The 21,703-nt window shown below is 41.5% G+C and overlaps 1 protein-coding gene and 3 long non-coding RNA genes across 5 annotated transcripts; 2 read left to right on the top strand and 2 right to left on the bottom strand.

Annotated features, from left to right (window-relative positions):
• Positions 1–78: 78 nt before the first annotated feature.
• On the bottom strand, positions 79–20,162 carry LOC142391721 (uncharacterized). Of its 2 annotated transcripts, none has more exons than XM_075477740.1 (5): positions 20,144–20,162; positions 1,868–2,151; positions 1,110–1,376; positions 862–1,014; positions 79–778 (listed from the first exon to the last, which is right to left on the bottom strand). In XM_075477740.1, the coding sequence occupies exons 2-5, from the start codon at positions 2,136–2,138 to the stop codon at positions 612–614; spliced, it is 858 nt and encodes a 285-aa protein (XP_075333855.1). In that variant the 5' UTR covers positions 2,139–2,151; positions 20,144–20,162; the 3' UTR covers positions 79–611. The 2 variants fall into 2 exon arrangements, with proteins under 2 accessions (XP_075333855.1, XP_075333854.1); XM_075477739.1 differs by lacking the exon at positions 20,144–20,162 and adding an exon at positions 2,319–2,382.
• LOC142391377 (uncharacterized) lies at positions 14,937–15,663 on the top strand. Its single transcript, XR_012770543.1, has 3 exons — positions 14,937–15,098; positions 15,400–15,476; positions 15,582–15,663. It is a non-coding gene; the product is annotated as an uncharacterized LOC142391377 (long non-coding RNA).
• LOC142391376 (uncharacterized) lies at positions 16,681–17,311 on the top strand. Its single transcript, XR_012770542.1, has 3 exons — positions 16,681–16,786; positions 16,875–17,023; positions 17,170–17,311. It is a non-coding gene; the product is annotated as an uncharacterized LOC142391376 (long non-coding RNA).
• LOC142391375 (uncharacterized) lies at positions 17,446–18,250 on the bottom strand. The gene is made up of 3 exons (XR_012770541.1): positions 17,957–18,250; positions 17,704–17,858; positions 17,446–17,491 (listed from the first exon to the last, which is right to left on the bottom strand). It is a non-coding gene; the product is annotated as an uncharacterized LOC142391375 (long non-coding RNA).
• Positions 20,163–21,703: the final 1,541 nt, after the last annotated feature.

Here is a 21,703-nt window from a genome sequence, read left to right as displayed (position 1 = left end):
ATTTAAAACTGCTTTCTAAAATCTCTTAGCTGTTCAAATTCATTCTTAATCGCTGCAGAAACATGAAATAAAAACCACTTGAGGGATTAAACCTTCAGCTTTTAATGTAAATGATTAAAATTATTTGCTCTCATGTTTATCAATTTTTAAAAAGAATTCCAGTTGTAGTGCAACTCGTGCTTTGCCCCAGGCTTGAAAGGCAAAACAAAGTAACTCACAGCTCATAATGAGGCGTTTTGAAGCAATCACAGGAAATTAGCTGATATTTTAACACAGGAGCACAAAACAGCTCTGAAATATAAGCTGGAGCTGAGCCAATTTCTGCTTTTGAAAGAAATCTATACATTTTCAAAAATTTAAAGTGAAAGATGGTGGTAAATGGCCAAATAATGAGGAATGGGATTTGCTACTTTAGTTCTCGATAAGGGCCATGATGCTGCAAGGAGACGAGAAGGAATTAAAAGACAAAAAAAAAAAGAAAAAAGGTGTTGATTAATGTGGTTTACATGTCTTAAACCAGCTTCACTGAAATCTTTCAGTATGTGCCCTGCCCACATCATCATAATAAATAAGAATTCATGGTGTTTTAGGGTCCCTTTGTGGCAGTCCTTTCACAACAAAGTTAGTTCGGGAGCATCGAGAAGTTCTTTCCCCAGTTCTGTCTCTCGCAGAGCAAAGAGCGTAATGCCCGAACTGTAAGCTGCAGGGATTGTGATGTGCGTCAACTTGGGCTGATCTTGTTCCTGTTCTTCCTCTAGAACCATCCGCCTAACCTGACCTGAAAAAAACAAACAAAAAAACAGTCCAATCTATGGGATATCAATGTGAATCGACAATGTTCATCAAAAGTAGCTGCTTTACCCTCCACATCCAGGATCTGCCACCTTGGGTCGGATTGGCTTTCGGAGAGGCCGGACAGGGAGCAGTCGGGCGTCAGTCGCTGCAGCACATCTTCTCGACGAATCAGCAACACCGATTCGCTGCAGAGTCGCCGGTGCACCACTTCTTCACTTTCTACAAGACAAAGTTACGAGACAGACATCACAACACGAGAGAATCAGATACTCCTGACACACAACCGCAGGAGTACTCTTCCTGCATTTACTCACCAACATCTAAAGGGTTGGTCATGAAAACTGCATGAGGTGCGACTCCGAATATGAGCTGATGGTGCCAGGCGTCGGGAACCTCCTCGCCCTGTGGCGCAGCCAGCTGCATGTTCATGGTCGCCACCGGGACGGCACCCTTTCGGATCCAGCGTGCGAGCCAGGGGACCAGCCTGACCCGCCGGGGAGGATGAAGGTGGAAGAACCGACCGATCACGTTCCCTTTACTGGCCTCCTGCGCTCCTTGGATGAGCTGAACGTGCGTTGCACCTGGATTTCAGAAACACAGGACTTGCGGTGTTGATCATTTCTGAAATTAAACTCTGTACTTCATTTGTGATGACGGCTTGAGTTAAACACTCAAAATATAGATTAAAAAAAAAAAAAAAAAACGGCATTGGAGAGCTGAAAAAAAGAAGTCACTCCTCTGAGAGACATAAAACTTCATCTAATTCAAGAGGGTGCTTTTGGCTGCGGCTGGTAGGCTGTGCAGCCAGCTGTCACACTGGCAGGAAACGGCACTTAATGGGTTCAAGACATTACAGAGCTTCATTCAGCGGGAAAGTTATAGCCCCTTTGAGCATCTGTGAGACCTGAAAGATGACCTTTTGTGGAGCAAAATCAAGATGTGCTCATACTTTATGCATGAATATGTCACAGCCAGAAGTCCCGTTCGCTGGGGAAGGAATTCCTGAGCTCGTGCTAAATGTTTATGGTGTAATTCTCTTTTGGTTTCACACCACGCAGATCAGGATATTTACCGGCTTCACTGCGGGACAGCAGGTAGTCAGGCAGCGGGGACTCGTTCCTCCTCAGGCGCGTCTGAACGCAGCGATCAGCTTCCTCCGGGGCCACATCCACGCTGAGGGCTTTCAGCACGTCCACCACTGCTGTGGCCCCGCAGGCGGACGCTCCGATCTGCAGCGTCTGCCTCTCCAGAGCGTCCTGGATGGACCACAGCATGGCTGCAGCATCAGCCCCGCGCGCCTCCTCCTCATCCTCCTCCTGGAGCTGCTCACGCACTGCCTCCATCTGAGAGCTTCACCTGGACAGACAGATTAGAATCTTAACTGAATGCACAAAATCAACACAACAGAGTAACTCCAACATCCGGTTCAGAATCATCACAGTTGTTTGTTGTTTTCAACCGAATAACCACTTCAATTCCCTGCGCGGAGTATTAACCGTTCATTTCCATTTTTTTTCCCTCACCATTGCAACAAGTGACAATCACAAACCGACGGAACCAACAATGCACAGTGCGCATGCCCACTATACACGTGTTTGTTCGTTGCTTTCTTTACCAGCAGGAGAGACAACGAGAGAACCAGCGCCCCTGCTGGCCGATATCAGCCATAACACTTAAATGTTACAGCTGCATCTTAGCAGTTTAGTGACATTTCCTTGATAAAACAAAGACTTGAAACCATGTTGGTGATGAAATTAAATATAAATATAAACTGAAAGCAATGCGAGAACAGCATTCTTATGGGGATATGGGGTTAAAAACACAGCGACTACCCTTGGTTCAAGGTCCAGTTGAGCACAAATGTGAAGAATTCTACACTATTTGCAACTTTTTTTTTGGGGCCTGAAGGAAAAGTGCTATTTGTGGGGTCTCAGCTGCACCATTTGCATTGTGACGTCAACTTCAGATTATCCAGCATACAAAGAATGTAAACATATGCTGCGTGTTTATGATGATATTTAAATTAAAAAGCCATTAATTTATCTATTCATAACGTTACAATTATTTTCAGGGTATGATTTGAATCAAATCTACAAATCAAAAAAGGAATTATCCCTTATCCACAGTTAGTGAAGGAAAAACTCAAATGCAATCAATAGCAGTCATGTCCACATATACATCATATAACAAATTCATTGGACCTCAGATAAACAGTTTAATAATAAAAGGTTAAGTCAGTTTATTCAAAGTATTCGCCTACTTAAAGACGTATGTGCTGACAGACTTTAGAAAGGTTTTGAAACTGTTATTACATCTCAGTGTAAATAACTTCGGTGCATTTTCTGGTGGTGTTCCATGTCAGGCTTTCCAAATCACATATAACATTTTTGGATCATTATTTAAATCTAGACAAACCTGACTTCATAAACAGTCTCGATAAGTCGTTCCCATAACACATGCGATGGGCTACTATTAGTCAGAGACATTTGACCTCTGTGGTCAAAGCATTATAGAGCAGCAGCTAAACAGCACAAATTGTGAAAATTTTTACACACTATTCTTTAATATTTTCTACAAGATAAGTATTCAAATGATTAAAATGTATTGACATTTTTCTGACCATTCTGACCATTTTAGACAGTACACCACACTTTTTGTAAGTATTTTAAAATCAACTAAAATGTCCTGTGGTCTTCTGTGGTGCAGTTCCGTAACTTGCCAGTAGATGTCAGTGTTGCTGCATGTGACCGCAGCACCTGATCGGTGGTGTTTGATGCCTGGTGAAAAAGCACATCTCCTCTGCCTGCTGTTTGAGTCATGCACAGCTATCACAGGGGAAGGGGCACAAGAGTTAGAGCTTGATCTGTCTCAGTTCTCCTCGGGTGTGTAAGCTCCTGGGGAAGGATTTGTAAGGAGGCAATAATCATGGTGATAAACTGCAGGATGTTCTTTTGTTTCCCTTGACTCCAAATCGTCTTATGATCAAGACTTTATGCAGGAGCTGGAACAAATGTTTGGTAAAAAAATTCATGTGATCCAAAATATGTGCACTTTTACACTTTTAATATCTTCAAATTCGGGCCAACATGGTTTCATGTTAGTTCACCAGAATCTAGACCTCACAGTTCTGAATGGTCCAAATGAGACTCCCGCAGGGTGGTCACTTCCCCCAATTATTTATGAGATAAATTGTAGAAACAGGCAACATGGGCTCTTATTTGAAATCCAGAAGAGGAGCAAGGATATCGAATGCGGTGCTCGATGCCATCTGGTGGTGGAAAAAAGGGACATAAAGAGTTGAACTGAAATATTCTGAACATTTGTTTTTTTTAAAAGGTCACTTTTTCACGCCTCTGACCACCTCTCTTTGATCTCCTCCTTACTTTAACTTTATTGGCACTGATCCAGGACGAGTAACACTAAACCCCTGCATTCTGGTTGATATCCGCCTCACATCCGCTTTCCCCCTCCTTTTCCCCCTCCTTTTCCCCCTGGTTACAGGGATGGCCGCGGGAAGCACTGCAAGCGGAGTGTGATTAAAACTGACTGGGCTCTCCGAGTGTGATTGGGCAGCCGATATCAAGCAAGCCAGCAGAAGAGATGAGGAAGGAGGGGGAAATCTTCTCGCGTCTGGGGTGACAGATAGAAACAGAGAGGCTGTTTTCTCACAGGAAACCTTCACCTCAAATCACCTTCTCGTGATTTGCAGACACAAAGAAGCTGAAGTGAAGAGCACTCTGCTGGCTTCTATACTATGAAGTCATCACAAGTTTCAGCTTTCGGTTATAATGCTTTTCGGCAAATATGAAGATCAGTATATGTCTGAAGAGGGCCATGAATAATATGAATAATGTGTTTGTGTCTTCTGCTTGAATTGTGGGAAATGTTCAAGGATCATCAGCCTTTTCGCTGAAATTTCTGTGCTCAGCTTCAAGATTTTACATTTCAATAATTTTACTAGATAATAGATGAGAAAAGTGCCAAAAATGTGGTGACAAAATGGTTACAAAGCTGTCATCCATGGTAAATAATGATGCTTCAAAATTTGAGTCTGGATTCACTTGTGTTGCATACAGAGGACATCAAAGGTTGCCGAGCTTTTAAAACCTTAAACAGTGCTTACATTAGCCCATTTTTCTGCTGAGAAAACTTTTGGATGTAGCAAAAAAACTGAAACACTTTCTTTTACAGGTCTGTTATTCTCTAGCATTTCTGCCGCACCACCTCTTTGATAACCTCTCTGCTGTTCGGCCATTATTTTCCTCTCTGAAGCTTAAACTGATTCAGGATATCTATACAGTATCAAAGCCTAAACCTAGCACAAGACTATACCATGGAGCAGAGGTCTTCAACAGGGGGTCCGCGACCCCCAGGGGTCCGCGGAGGTACTGCAGGGGGGTCGCGAAATCTTTGGTTGATTAGACGATTTAAAAAAAAAATAATAATTTCAAACAGTTTTTTCTCACAAATTGTGTGCAAACGTGTGCCATCCACAGATGCTTTGAGGATTCATTGTCCCATCTACATGCATGTTTAAAGTTAAAATCTGTGGATTATTTGAATAGCTCAGTGTTGTGTGCAAGATGTTTGTACTTTGTACTTGTCTTTCTTTAATTATAAGGTCCAAAAATGGGAAGCCCACTGTATTTGTTGGTTCCAAAGGTGGACCACCACATGTTTAAAGGGATTATTGAGGGTCAAAGTTTGGTTTTATTGCTAGCGTCAAACTTATGTAATGTTTAGATTCAGGGTAAAGGTTAGAATTAGGCATTCAGCTGTAATAGTTAAGGTTGGGGTAAGGAACTTTGGAATGCATTGTACCAATGGTGAATCACACACTTATTTTTCTAACTTTTGTGGTGTGTGTTGGATGTAACTGACAGTGGGGGCCATAGTCATGAAATATCCCCATTTGTTAGGATAGCTCCATTGTGTGTGTACAGAATACAAGGCAGGACTCTTTCCTAATCTACGGAGGATCAATCCTTCAGAAGAAGCATCCTTAGCTTTGAGAAGCACCTACACCGTCATTCTGTGGACATCCATGACTAATCCTGCAGGAATAACCCCCATCTGGGTGGTCTGTGAACCAAAATTCCTGATATCTGCTCAGAATCTGGGCTCGACATCTCCTACGTCGCCCCTTTGTTCGGAGACGACTTCTGTGGGCATGATAGCAGCTACATACATTTTCCAATAGCTTAATGTCTATTACTGTGAACAGCTTGAGGCCCTTTGAGATTGTTTTTCCTTCCATTACACAAGGTCCATATATTTCATTTTGCTGTTATCTATTCAAAACCAGAAAAAGCCATTGCTGGTGATAGCTTTGTGCTCGCCTCGAGGTGAAAAGTTCACAAGGACGCAACAATCAGAGAAGCAGCATTTTAAACTAATCCCGTGATCTTAACCAAGCTGCACGGCGGACATGCCGGGGAAAATCGGGAATCTGTCAGCTGTTTAAAGGCCTGTAGTCGTCCCCTTGGAATAAGACGGCAGGCAGAGTCTATTTAAACACTATCTCCATGACCTCTTGGCGCACAGCAGCTCCGCAGGGATCTGCAGGATTAACCGGCACCTCTAAGGTAAGCTGAATCATTATAAACAGCAGCAACGCTTTGAAAATACCCATAACAGCACATTAGCATTGAAATGAGGTAGCGCTTTTGTCAGAAGGTAGTTCTGGGTCACGCAGACAAACGCTGAATGCTGAATACTCTGCGGAGCACCATTGCCAATGTCAACAATGTCAACATGCTGGCTCATTTGCAAAAGAGCAGGAACTTTGGACAGAATTCACCTCAACACTTCTCCTCATAGGCTGTAAAATTTAAGGGTCCGCACAAAGCCACAGGGGCTATGCATCTTCCATTCTCCATTTCAGCTGGCTGTAAAACATTCCTCGCTGTTAAGCTACCTTTATGCAGGCCATTACAGCAGAAAACCTGTCCAGCATGTACTCTCTTCCCCTGCAATAAAAGTCCTCTGAATTCCAAAAGGCAGGTGCATAAATAATAAGAGAGAACATTTAGTCTTGGCGAGGATGGCGCTTTTGTCTTCTGTCAAACACAAAGTGGATTTTGCACTCCAGGAAACACTCAAGTGGCAGCCCTGTGGAGCTGTATTCAAGTCACATAAATCCTGATTTGCAGGTAATTAAAATGATAGAGAGAAGTCCTGTACCTCCAAAGCTCACTTGTCGAAAAAAATTATGATTTTCTTTTTTCTTTCTTGGTTTCATGGTTTATTCAAAAGCCAGTTCTCTCCATCGAACAATACAAAGAACGGGTTGTTATTTCACTGGCAAGCAAAAGGCCTCCCTCTTCTTCCCGTTCTTTTATTTAGCAACCTATAATGAGCATTCAGCCAAATGGAGCATATGGAGTCGCCATGCTGTGTGTGAAATTTAATCACTCAAGGAAATTGATTCCTCCACATACTGTATTTAGTGCTGTTGGAATTCACACATTCACACAGGATCAAATTAATCCAACAAGCTCAACAGAATACAGTATTGTCAATTTCTATCTTCGACCGACTTCCTGTAGTCACTTCCTGTTGTCTGGTCACACTTATAACGTGAACTTTGCGTGGACGACAACTGCGACAGCTTGCCAGGAGCCCTGTAACACCTGCACGGCTCGTTCATGAATACAAATCAGAAACGTGTGCCACTTTTAATCAAGTATGCAAGATATACTTGTGGGGAAGAATTCACACAGGACAATGTGACATGTTTCATCACCACATCGTGTATCACACGCTACAAGAACAAAAACGGTCATTATTTAGGAATGTCAGATGCGAAGCTGTTGTCTAACGTAAAGCTGCTAAAGGTTTTTTTTTTTTTTAGAGCTTATTATCACGTCGAACCAGGATCAGATCCCACGTGTCCTGACTACTGAATTAAAAAAACAAGTGCTCTACATCACCAGCTAACCGCAAAAAACAAACCGTCCTTGGCAGATAATGCTCCATCAAGTTTCTGGAGCCGGCTGATTTTCCTCTCTGCGAGACATTTGTCAGGCGTCTCTGACACCAGGATAATTTCTGCTCTGTGCTCGTACATCACAGCGTAAAGGTGATGAGTTCTTCTCTAAAGCTGTCAGCGCTAAATAGCCGCGCTGACATTCCAAATCACACACACGACATTCACGTGGGCGACAAGAAAACTTTCCATCTGTGGGTCCGCAGAGCTTTCTGCAACTCCTGGCGCTGCCGAGCGGACGCCGTGGACCGAGCTCTCACGAGCTGATATGGTAAATGTGACTGAAAGGTGCTCTTTAGGTTCAGACAACTGCACGTGGCAGTCTGGCATTAACTTGCGACGCCTGCTGCAGTAGCTGTCACTAAAGCAGAGTTTCTCCACGACTGAATTCTCGGCTTTGTTTTGCTTCTGCCACCACCCTTTGACATTTATCACTTTTCCATCCACAACACAATTCCACGACCAGAAGGAGGTGGTTAATATTTAACATTTTGGATGGTTTCAGACAGATGAGATAGAGAGGACCCCCCCAACAATAGGCTTAAAGCAAAGTGCCGTTTTGCTACCCTGCTTTCCTCAGTTAACTCGAGAGATTGGCACTTTTGGTTTCCACATGCGTTTTTCCTCGAAAGATTACTTTTAAACTTTGAATGCATCTTGGAAAATTGGCAACATCTGGTGTGCTCAGTTTAGATATTGCAGGAGAAACGTGAATTATTAAGCTCTATGTGGTTTGATGAGTTAAAAACAGGGGATGCACAACATTATATTTTCAGATATCGGATGTTTTATCTTAATTTTGTTCATTGCACCTCGTGTTGTGATTTTTAAGCCATTATTCTGCCAACTCCATTCATGATGATCAATGTAAAACAAGCCACAACGACGGCAGCTTTGACGCGATATTCGTCTCATTGAGCTGAGATTTCTTTTGAAAGCCATAGTAATTTTCTAATAAAAATACAAGAACAAAAATGCTACCCTTTTCAATCCATGTTGAGGCCTGAAGTGTTCCACCGTGCAATTTGTATCACCTTCAAGGTAAGTGAACTTTCTTGATGAAAGAAGTTAGATTTCCGGCTATAACTTCTTATTGCTTTGAGTTCATTCCAGGTTGAATTCAACACATTCTTATTCTATCCATTTTTGCAATACTCAGACTTATCAACATTTTTTTATGATCAGCCATTTCCTGAAACATTGGTATCTTAAATCTGACGTCCCTTTGGCCAACACTCCTCTGCACGACTAAACAACTTTAAAACGATTTTAAGCCAACGTGAACCTCCAGTCTTGCTGTGACAGATCTGAGAATGGCTTACATACATTTTTCAGGCTTTTTTTTTCCACAGTCATTGTTACCCTCCTGATTAAGGCAGCAGATGAGAAAACACCTGAATGGATGGTTTTAAACAGCAAGCTGATTGTGGGAGGACTTGTAGCTAAAGCCGTATGAGCCCTTGGAAGACCTGCTCATATAATCAACATATGAATATAAAACAACCAAGAATAGAGTTTGGAGGATCAGAGGCATGTAAATGACAGATATCTTAAAAATCAATAGCGTACAGAGGATTTCAGTATGTTAAATCCTCCTCTGTCACCCTTTTGGTAAACATGAAGCGTCGTCTTAGATCTATTTCTCATCATGTTGTCCCCTCAGACTTCCTTGAGGAGGCTTGTTGTTCTGAAGTGATTGGACTGTAGAGGAGCAGCACGACTGTTTGTGTGTGTGTGTGAGACAGAGAAAGAGAGAGGTAGAAGAGGAGAGAGTGTTTTTCACGTTCCATCTCCTGATCTAGAACCAATTTCTATGCAAATACTACGACTTAATTTGGACGAAGCTGCCATTGTTTGGTGTGGGCAGGCAGGGTTGGCTTAAGGTGTTGTAACACTCAGCGGGCCGGCAAGTAAAGCGCCACGTGTGCTCATATTTCCTGAACTGACAAACCCACTGTGTGATGCATTTTAGCACAGCAGCGTGTGGCTGGAGGGCGATACTTTACGCGGCCCTGACAAAAAGCAACGGGGAGAATCACACCTCACGGGTGGAAGAGGCCAGCAAACTAATCAGGAGACTGCGGGGCAATGTTCCTCTCGCCCAATGGGGCAGAAACCTGGGCGCTCGTATTTCCCGGCCACTACATCAAACCCCGAAGCATCATTCCGGTAACACACATCACCACCTGCTTGTTGAAGTGTTTCTCTACAGCAGCCGGGCGGCACGTTTCATCAAGTGCCACAGTGGACAGAGCACAGAGACAAGTGTGCCATTGCTATTAATGGCTTTTGACCATGGTGGCTAGCTGTGTTATCTGTCTACTGTAGCGTGCAAAAGTCTCGAGCCACCCATCATTTCTTAATATATATTGCCAGGAAAACTGGAAATAGGCGAAATGTGTGTTCTGATGAGGCCTCAGTGAACAGTCGATGGATCAACTGAAGGTCCAAATGTGTCTCGGGTCCTGTGTGAGATTATTTTCCTCCATTTCTTAAGGACATCACATTCAGACACTGTTCATCTGCTAGGTGTAGCTTTTTTTTTAGGCCTACCAGTTCTTTGTTGGTCCTCCACTTGTCCAGTTTCATCAGTTTTTTTTTTAGTAACACACTGCGCACCATGCTGAGATATGTGAAGTTTCAGGGTAATATCTCTTTGGGAATCATCCTATTGGAGCAAAAACACAAATCTGCCTATCAAACTGTGTTATCTTTGGTATTTTTCACAGATTTACCTAAAAAAAATGGGAACAAATTATGTGACAGTGTGCTAGCAGCAAAGTGCTAAACGATTTCTTTGCTAAGTTGTCTGGTATGTGTAGACATGACCTTGGTTCTGGCTTTGAGGTAAATGCCTTTTTTAATCCTTGAATGACAAAAGGTTAAGGGACTTAATGAAAATAATTAAGAAAAAAAATACCTCTGATCATTGTCTTTTGCTCAAGGCCATTTTAGAATATAAAAAAATGAACCCTTGGGACCAAAAGACAACGGAATGAGGGGTTTGTTAAGTCTCAAACACAGCTGAGTGAGCAAAGAAGTAGCAGCACCACATCTGTTGGTAGAATAAACCACGAAGTAGAAGGAAACAGAGGGATCCACAACATTTTCAAAAGAATATATCAACAGAGAGCAACAAGATTTTTCATAATTTTCTTCTTTCTACATTATTATATCCTTCACACACATGCCCACTCACTTACATGCAACTGACTACAGAAGGATGCCGATGACCCTTGTTTCACTTATGAGCTCCTGGAAGAGTTCAGACATTAAAGGCAGCGTAGGCAATCTTGCCTTCAGCACTGACAATCCCTCTGCCCTGCATTCTGATTTATGCTCAAACTGCCTGCATCCTCTGTGTGGAAGGCCGTATCAGAACCTTCAATGGAATATTCCTTATCAATATGTAAACATACCCCGAAGAAAAGTTTTGTACTGCTGCCATCAAGGAGAGAGAGCGGGGCCAACTCTTCCAGCTAATTACGTGCTTAGATGGTCTCACCGACACATGGTGCTGTAGATTGGGGGTACTCAAAGTCCCGCTCAGGGGCCGCTTGCATCCTCTGAAAGACTTTTAAGTGGCCCTTGAACATTTTCCAGCATGAAATTACGGACTGTTGTTCCAGCCTCACCTTCATCAGGACGGCAGGATTCATCATCAGTGTCTAATGACTTCATCCATTCCACAACATTACTATTTCAACAAATTTGTGGTCGTCTATACTTGGATGAGTACTGCACTAAAGAAGCCATTAAACTTGCTGTTTTAAGTGCTCTCAAGTCTTTACATATATGCATTTCCTGAGAGAAGAAAAATGTGTCGATCTTTTTTTTGCGAACGCATTCGCTGCTGTTTTTAAGACTAGATGTACATTTTGCTCTGTAGGAGCTACTCTTAAATGTCTCCCTGTGTTCAACAAATGGATGCTATTTGGTGGCGCAAACTGGGTTAATTAGTGCTGTTTTGCTGAAAAAAGCACAAAGGTTGACTTAAGCAAACAGCCAAAATAACTAGCCGACATCCTTCAAATACACCCGAGGTGCTTGAAAATGTGTGCATTCTTTTATAATCTCTAATATTTCTGAACATATGTGACTTAAAATGTCCGATTTTTAAGCTCTAATGTCATAAAATCAACCAGAGTATGAGATTCACAACGTTTGTTTCCACTAATTGCGTTCAAATGAAGGAATTTCAAGAGCATTGTTACCCTCTTCATGATCATGAAAGATCACCCCTAGAAAAAGGTGTGTGATGGCTTACAAAAGTTCGCCATCAGGGGAACAATGGTGTTAATTAGGGCTGAGCAATTTTATCGATACCGCGATATATATCGATATTTCGTTTCCCGATAAAGTATTGATTTTTCAGCCGCGATTAATAATTTTTAAAAAAAAATTTAATTTAAAATTTTTTTTTTAAAGGTCCCATGGCATGAAATTTTCACTTTTTAAGGTTGTTTAACATTAATATGAGTTCCTCTAGCCTGCCTGCGGTCCCCCAGTGTCTAAAAATGACGATAGACCTAAACCATGCACTGGAAATTATTCTCTGCCTTTGGAAATGTGACCATGCAGAAGGCCTGATCGAGAAAGCCGCCGCTTATGACGTGTGCCCGCTTATGACGTGGAGGTTGTTTCCACCCAGAGCCAATAAACTGCCTTTCCCCGCCCACAGCTCTTTGGCCAGCTCATTGTAAAATCAGTTGAAAGTCTGCGCAACGCCATCTTGATTTTTCTGCGTAGGATATCTAACACACCATGGCTGATCGAAAGCATAACATTTGCTCTGTACATGGATGTACAACGGATCTAAAAAATCTTTTTAAAGCTCCTGCATCAGAACCCCTAAAGAGCCAGTGGACAGATTTAGTTTTTTCTGGGAAAGTGACAAAAGAACAGAAGAGATTTGTGTATGTGTGCGCCAAACATTTCACGGAGGATTGTTTCCAAAACTTGGGCCAATACCGAGCTGGCCTTGCCGATCGTCTTAAAATGAACCCTGGATCAGTACCAACTCTCTTTGGCCCAACTACAGACCTCGGACAAGTAAGTAATTTAACGCTCTATAATTGTCTTGCTTTTATGTATGTACAGTATAGTTAAATAGCTTGTTACCACAAGAAAGTGTCCTGAAAGTATCGTTAGCTCTGCAGCTAATAGCTAATGCAGCTACTGTCGCTAATGTAACAGTAAATAGCATGAGGTATGCGAGTGGACACCTCATTTACTGTAACGCCAGTGTTGTGTACTTATTTGTTGTTTTGATAGCCGTCCTGCTGTTGGTGTTATGGCGCGCACGATATCTGCCTTTCCCGTGATTAAAATGACTAGCACTACGTCCATCTTTGCAAACCAGAGCAATCAGCTGAGAATGTCAAAATCGCGATTAGCGATTAGCATAGGGCTAAGTCTTCAAACTTGCATTTGGAAGATATACAAAGTAATAATTTGTACTAATTTGACCTGTATCTACACAGGCCAGCACATCAAGTGCTTTTATTCAGCTGCCTCTCTCAAGGGATGTTGCCTGCCAGACAGACCAACTGGAAACACATACTGTAGCCACACAGCTATCCTTTAGGACTTTGAAGGCCCACATCAGAAGTGAAGGTATTTTGACCCTGTATTTATTTTGCTTGAGAAAACAACAGAACAAAACTTTACTAAAGACCAGTGTTATATTTTGCATGTCTTACTAATGATCGCAAGAAAAATTATTACAATGCGTTGGATGCAGCCTGAGCCTCATACAGTGGCTCAATGGAGACAGAGGTGTAATCAAGTCCAAGTGATGGAAAATATGACTGCCATTCTACAGTTAAAATTACCCCTTTTCCTTAGGAGATGGACACCTGTCATTCTTTATATTGGTTAAGCATATAATTGTATAAGACGAATGTAACATAAGCTTGCAATCAAGGTGAACCTTTTTTTTTTCTGTATTTTTATTTTATTTTAATTTTATTTGTATATGTGTGTTTTATGTATAATATTGTTATTATTATTATTTGTCTGTTTCTGTGTGGTGTGTTTGTTTGTATTGCCTATACGTTATTGGCAATAAAGTAAAAAAAAAAGAAGTGAAGGTATGTTCTAGCCACCTTCAATAAGATGAGATTAACTTTATTGTCCCACATGTGAAATTGGTCTCGGGTTAGAAGAGTGCTGTCACTGTATGAATACATCATATGTCATACACATGTATGACTTGACATATCACACAAACATACATCCTGACGGTACAATGGTGATATTTGTTGCAGGTGTCCAGGCAACTGTCTCCTGCAAAGACTTTGGTGTTGGGACGTCCAATGTAGACCCTTTGTTCCTGTCATCAACACCAGTAAAGAGACCATCCAAAAGACCTCGATTGGATCTTGAGGAGGAGCAGGAAGATGATGCATTGGAGGGAAGCTCTTTAGTGGATACCCCAAAGGGACAGGATTCCACTTATGACCCTGCAGACTCTGTCACAGCGTCGGAAAACTCTACACTGAGGCTGTAAGTTATCATTATCTGTGTGTGAGTGTGAAGAAAATGTAGGGATTGTGAGAACTTTCATAATTTTTTTTTAATTGTATGGCATTCCAACATGAAGGATTGGTCTCAGTGAGACTGTTGTTGTTTATAGCATTACTTTTAGGATTATTTATGTGCATACAGATTATTCATCCGGCTTCAAGGAGTGTGCTGGTTTAAAGTACTGTCCAGATGAAAGCTCAATCTGATTAACTCAAAATGTGTTTTGCTTTCTTTGTGGTTTTATATAGAGAGGAGTCCTCCACTTCCACACACATCAAGAAGTACATAGTGTACGAGAACTGCATCATGCAGTTGTTTAATGCATGTCCGGTCTGCACACGGGCATGTGATGTGAAGACTCAAAGGCTGGGGACATTCCTGTCTGTAAAGCAGCGGTGTCCCCACTGCACATTTAGAAGACAATGGAATAGCCAGCCTATCCTGGGTAGCACGCCAGCTGGAAACCTGCACCTTTCTGCCGCTGTGTACCTGAGTGGTGCATCTTTCATACAAATAGAAAAGGTAAAGTATGTGCAACTGTAGATACCGTAACTGAAATACTTGTATTTATATCAAATTACATGTATTATTTCTCTCCTCCACACCCAGGTCATCAAGGCAATGAAGCTGGAGTTGTTTCGGTATGAAACATTTCGCCGGCATGCCAGAGCCTTCATTGAACCTGCAGTTATTCACCACTGGAAAGTCACACAGGATGTGAATCTGCAGCGGCTTACTCGGGAGGAAAAAGTCATACTCGGTGGTGACATGAGGGCTGATTCTCCAGGTATTGTTACTTGACTGAAGTATTGTATTTTGTACAGTGATATTGTTTGAAGTTCAAAGGAATGACAGCAGCCAGGGGGTGGTTTTATCAAGGTCTTTAGCTCCAACTATCTGTAGCCAAAGGCCAGCAATCAGAGTGTAATAGTGCTGGCTCTGAGACACACAAAAGCCAGGGACCAGGTCTGATGGCTCTAAGCAGTGTGTTGTTATGTGAAGTTATGAATTGCACCTAAATATAAGAATACATAATATGTATTGAATAGTGATTCCAAGTGTCATTATTTAAACCCAATTTTTAACAGGTCACTCTGCAAAATATGGGAGTTACACCATGATGGATCTCCAAACTAACACCGTTGTGGACATTCAGTTGGTCCAGGTGAGTTGTTGAAATTGACCCTGTAAAGGGGTTATTGGTTGTAATTTAAAAATCAAGGTCCATAATACATTGTCTAGTAATGTGTTTTTTTTTCTGTGGTGACAGAGCAACGAGGTTGGTGGTAGCTGCTATATGGAGAAAGAGGGCCTGACGAGGAGTCTGGCCTTGCTCGAGTCGCGTGACGTCAACCTGGATTGCATTGTCACCGATCGTCATCGTCAAGTTCAAAAGTTCCTCAGGGAGAGAAACATCACCCAGTACTACGATGTGTGGCACTTCGCAAAAGGTAACTATTCAGGTTTTCAGGTAACCTAAAGTACTTATGGCATCTGAGGTGGAAAAGACGCTGGCGTTCACCAGTGAATCAACATGTTTGGTCAAAGTCAGATGTTCAGAAATATCAACACCAAGATCTACTCTTTCCACCTCAGAGTCGTTAATCTGGACTGGTTGGTAGACTTTCTGCTGATATTGCCTGAAATCTATATATATCTCCTTAGTCTTGGTAACAATAGGAGTAGGTTGTTGTCTTGGCAACAGTTTGAAAGTCTATCTACCTCATTCAAGTAAGCCTGCTCATTGTTCTTAGAAATTAGGTCAACTACTGCTGTGTCATCAGAAAAATTGACAGCAATGATGTTGGACAGTCAAATGCTGACATTATGAGTCAATATTATCAAATGCTTTGAAATTGTTTTTGAATTGCTACAGCATAGTTGTCACTCTTACTCTTTACTAAGTGGAATGTTGTTTGCTTTCATTTTAGGAATTTCAAAGAAACTGGAAGTCCTATGTAAGATGAAAGACTGTGAGAAACTGAACAAGTGGATGAAAAGTATCAACAACCACATATACTGGACTGCAGCTAATTCAACCTCAGGGCCAGAGAGAATTGCCAAGTGGAACGCGATCCTCAACCATGTGCAAGATATCCACACGCATGAGAATCCTCTTTACCCCAAGTGTGAGCATGCAATCCGCACAACAACAGACAAAAAGAAATGGCTCCAAGCAGGTATCTCAACCAATATGCAGGCAAAATGTTAAAACAGCAAACAGACAAGCAAACAACGAGGTCATTGCTGTGATATTTGTTACTGTATTATTTTCTAATAAGATATTTTGTTATTGTTTGCAGCAACTCCAGCTTTCTACAAGTTGGAGTCTCTGCTGACAAAGAAAAGAACGCTGAAGAATGTGGAAAAACTGAGCCCCCACCACCAAACGTCATCTTTGGAGGCTTTCCATGCAGTCATCCTTCGTTTTGCTCCAAAAAATGTAGTGTTTCCCTTTATTGGAATGCTGTGCAGGTAAAACAAATCTTTACTCAATACTTTTAGGAATTTTAGTTTAAAATATCTGTCAATATGAACAAATATTTTTATCTTGTACTTCCAGACTCTACCTGGCTGCTATGCATTTCAATGAAAATGCGGATCGACCACAGGCCGAAACGGAGGAAGGTGTACCCCTCTTTAAACTCTCCTTTCCAAAGTCTCGGAAGGGAGAGTGCAGAGCTAAACCAGTAAAGACGAAGGCGACCTTTGGTAATGGTTCAAATCAATTAAAATGACACATTGTTTGAAATTTTAACATTTATTTCTCTCGAAGAAAAATGGATTACATACAAATGCACAGTAAAAACAAAACTCAACCAATTAAATGGAGATACTGCTTGTGCTTTATGATACAGGTTATGTTTCTGACATGATGGACCTAATCTTCGATGAAGTCTTTTTTAACCCGACACCATACAACGATGCGCTGTTGGCCATCTCTGTCCCAGAAAACTTATCAGCGCAGTATGAGAGGCCGGACAAGGAGGAGGTCATTGCCAGCTTTGTGTCAAGGTTCAAACAGGGGGCCGTTTAAACCCAACATAGTGGCCTTCCTCATCAGGAAACTCCGAGCGGATGCGCAGGACCACACAGGCTGGAATTACAACCCGGATTCTGCGTCCCAAGAAGGCCCAGCACCAGCTCACAAAACTGCGACAGGACAGATACCTGTAGCGACTGAACAATTGATTCAGAAATTTTAGATATTAAATTCTGAATGTATCATTGTGTGTGTGAAAAAATAATTCTATGCACCAATGGATCATATTCGGTCTGTTTTGTGTCCCCCCCACCCCATCCCACGCTGTACAAAAATAAATAAATTATTGGAATACAAAGTCAAAACTCTAAACTTCTGTTATTAACTTATCTAACAATGCACAATTTACCAGTGTATTTCTCTGAACTGTAGAGGACCATAGTCTGCTCTGTATATTTGGCTGGCATTTTGAAGTGAGTAGACATTTAGGCAGACAGGCTCCAATCCAGGATGGTCTACCATGCATGGGAGCTGTTCTTCGACCTCCCGAAGTCGTGTAGTAACCTTTTTTAGAATTAGAAACGGTAAGTGACATTTATTAGCAAAATTAGTTGCCTAAAGAAGAGACAAATTATTTTCCAGTGAGGTGGTGAGAATGTTACCTGTGGTATCTCAAGGCAGCAAATATTCTCCACTTCTGTGGGCATAGTTGCACATTTTCCACAATGGCACCTATGTAAAAAATGTAGGTGGATATAAACAACATAAAAAGGTATAATGGCTTGTTAGTGTCTAGCTTGTGGCTGTTGAGTAAGTAAACATCAAATGTGCTCTGGAGTAAATCAAATATTATTTTTCATACGGTGAACATTTATCTTCAGGAATAAATCATGAGTAATGTGCAACATGATTTACATGGATGTGAAGGCTGCATAGCTCTTTTTTATGACAAAGATTACTGATATAACTAGACATACAACTACTTCAGCATAGGTAACTAAGCCCACATGATAATATCTGTAACAACACATAAGCAAAACAAACTAAATTAACGGCGAAATACTTAACTAACCATTCAGAGACGTCCTGCTGTAGTCGCTGATTTTCAACTTCTTCAACTTCTTCTCCATCTGGATCAGACTCTGGGTCAAATTGAAAAGCTTGAACGACTGCTGTTCTACGTGCCATAGCGATTCACAACGCATTTGCGCATGGTACCAAGGGCGGAAGTAAGGCCACACCCCCACCCTCCGCTTTGCCCCGTCTTTCTCCTCCTAATTTGCATTTAAAGCTGCAGGCCCTAAACAGCTCATTCTGAGGATCCTAAGAAAAACTAATTTTGGGACTGGCTGTAATTCTGCACCAAGGCAGAATGTTGCCTATATACAGTATAATACAGTATAAGGGGACCACTAAAGCCTCTAAAAATATATAAAAGCCTCCATTTATTTTCATGCCATAGGATCTTTAAAGCAAACTTTATTGAAAAGTCAGATGTTACCATTGGTGAAAACACAGAACATTAAGGTAACACAATACAATGCCAGGGGGTCACATTATGGTGCCACCAGGTGGTTGGACCACCAGTCCAATCAGCGACAATTCATGTCAAATCACACTGTCCCTTTTTTTCCCCCAGAAAATGATGTAAGTGCATTGAATCGTATCGTTGGCTGAATATCGCGTATCGTGAGATTAGTGTATGGCTACAGCCCTCGTGTTAATGGCACATTTCTGCTGATATGCAGTTTGCAAAGCATCACTCAGGCAAGCCCCAAGGCTGTTGGAACAAAAATGAGAAAATGGGTAACTTCATGTTTGGAGAGCCAGCAAAAGAACATCATCCGGTGGTGGTAGTGTCATGGTTTGGGCCCGTGTTGCTTTATCTAGGTTAGGATGGCTTGCCAATATTGATTAATTATCAAGTTAATCTGAACAAAAAGTGTGCTATTCAGTAAAATAACAGCCTGAAACATGCAAATGGAACGCGCAAAGAACACTTCAGTGAATATTTTGGAAAGACCAAGTCAAACTCACCAACATCACAGAATTGAAGATGTTCTGTATAAAGGAAGGGACTAAAATTTTCTCCACGCTGACATGCAGGACTAATCAACTGTTTCTGGAATGAAAATTGCTGCAAAAGCACCAGATACTGAAAGCAAAACTTGCAACATGTGTAACACATTGGACCATTTCCCTCAACAATAAATGGGCTTTTTTTTTGTCCTCATTGATTTTAACTGGAATTTTTCAAACTGTCTAGTTTCAGGACTTGAGTGAAAGTCTGATCGTGTTTTTGCAGAACATTTCGAAAGCACCAATGCACTTTTTCTCGAGTCGGTGGAATTGTATCGATTATAGCAACGTTAGTGATAAAACACGCAGCTATGAAAACATTACAGTATCATAAAACATTTGTTGAATCGCTGCAGTGAAGCATTCAACAAACCAGAGAAAACCAATCAGGTTTCATCATGTTCAATATTGTACAATCTGATACAAGGGTTCAATTACAGGCCTTCAATTTTGTTGCGCAGACACAAGTCGAAGGAGGATGAAAAGGCAAATTACTTGAGCTATGAATTTGTGCAGTGTTAGGGACACGCCTGGATGAGCACAATTCTATTTAATGTCATGCATCAAAAACATAAAACAAATAACCAAGAAGCATTAAAGCGTTAAAATAAAGCGTGAAACATCCTCTGACACTTTGAATATGAATTCTACACATAAACCCTGAGCTGTCCATGACAAGCAGATTGGATTAGCAGACAATTATAGAGGGCTGGATGAGATTTGATGACACATTTAACTGCGTGTAAAATGGAATAAATGTTCTTACTTACATTTCAAAGCTTTGCTCACAGTGGTAAAATAGTAATATTTGGTGTTTTTGGGTTTCATTTCCGAGCACTTGGAAGCACGCAAGGTCAATGGTGACAGACCAACCAATAAAGAGACCCAGAGTATAATCTGTAGAAGCAGAAAACACAGAAAGGTTCTTTAGAACCTACTCCCTTTTAATGTACCTCCGACACTCATCTCAGAAGAATACACCCCAGCTTCTTTTAAAACCATCTCAACGCTCAAGTCTTCAGTCGTTTCCTCTGTCAGCGGATCAAAATCACACCTCGCTGGTGATGGCTGTTTCTGAACCACTCTGCGCTGTTAACCCCATTTCCTTCTCAGGATTAATAACCGTCAAAGTAGCGAAGCCTCCCACTTAGCTGCAGAGATCTTTGGCTCAGTGGAAGATTGCTCTGCCTCCCTCTCTACTCGTTGGGCGCCTCAGCACTGCAGTGTGGGACCAGGTAGGAGACAACTCTGCTGGAAAACCCCCATTTGGTCATTTTTAAAACTTCCCCTCTACTTCAGGACAGTCATCACACAAGGCGAGGAAGTGAGGAAGTCATTTAAATGAAAATCTCATCAAAATCCTCTGACTTTTATTGACCTCTATCTAGACATAGATGTTGCATCTTAGGGCTTCTGGATAATTCTCATTGGCAGGTGAAACAGTTTGCCTGAATGATGTGATTTATCACCATCCAGTGATGGTTACTATGAACTTATCTCAAGATTCAGCTGTTAGTTATGATGCTTGTCAACAAATATGCAGATCGATATTCATCTGAAGAGGGCTATGAATAATATGAATAATGTCCTGCTCGAAATGTGAGGTGCAACACAGGACCAGCAGCCTTTTCCACTGAAAGTGTCTGCTGGCAAAACGGCTACAAATTTACCATCAAAGGTTTGTAATTGAACTCCAATGTGAACACTAATACACCTTTATTTTTCCAACAAAAGGAGCTGTTTGAGCCTGGGCCCACTTGTTAAACAACTGCTCCACATACAGAGCACATCAAAAGGTTGCTAAATTAGATGGGACGGTTCGAGGGGGGAAACCATGAAAAGACAGGCAGTTGCTGAGCTTTTGAAACCACGAGCAAATGCTTACGCGAGCAAGTTTGTTGTACAAAGAGAAAACGGTTTGATTTAAGTTAGAACCCTGACTTTAAGAGATCTGTTTTTCTCCTGTTAATTCTTGGAAAGAAGCCTTATAGTTTTTCTGGAGGATGACCTTCTTACTGTTTTTCTTGCCTCTGAAGCTTTGAATGAATTTATAACATGTATATAGTACCAAAGCCCACATCTACTGACATGCTATCAATATTTAATGTTGCATCGCTATTGATGTTGACTTTGCTTTAATCAATAAACAAAAGCGGAAGGAGGAATGCTGCAGTTTTTCATGTTTAAAATATGATGTTAAGAAAATCTGCAAGATGATCACACAGTGCTGGGCTCACATTATGAATCCATTTATTGTTGGCTTTTTTTCTTCCATCTTTGTTTTAAATTCTAGGGCAGCTACAGATCAGAAAAACAAGAGGGTGAGATAG

This window comes from Odontesthes bonariensis, chromosome 11 (genome assembly GCF_027942865.1).
Source record: "Odontesthes bonariensis isolate fOdoBon6 chromosome 11, fOdoBon6.hap1, whole genome shotgun sequence".
Classification (NCBI taxonomy): Eukaryota; Metazoa; Chordata; class Actinopteri; order Atheriniformes; family Atherinopsidae; genus Odontesthes; species Odontesthes bonariensis.
This window is presented reverse-complemented; position numbering and strand designations above follow the sequence as displayed.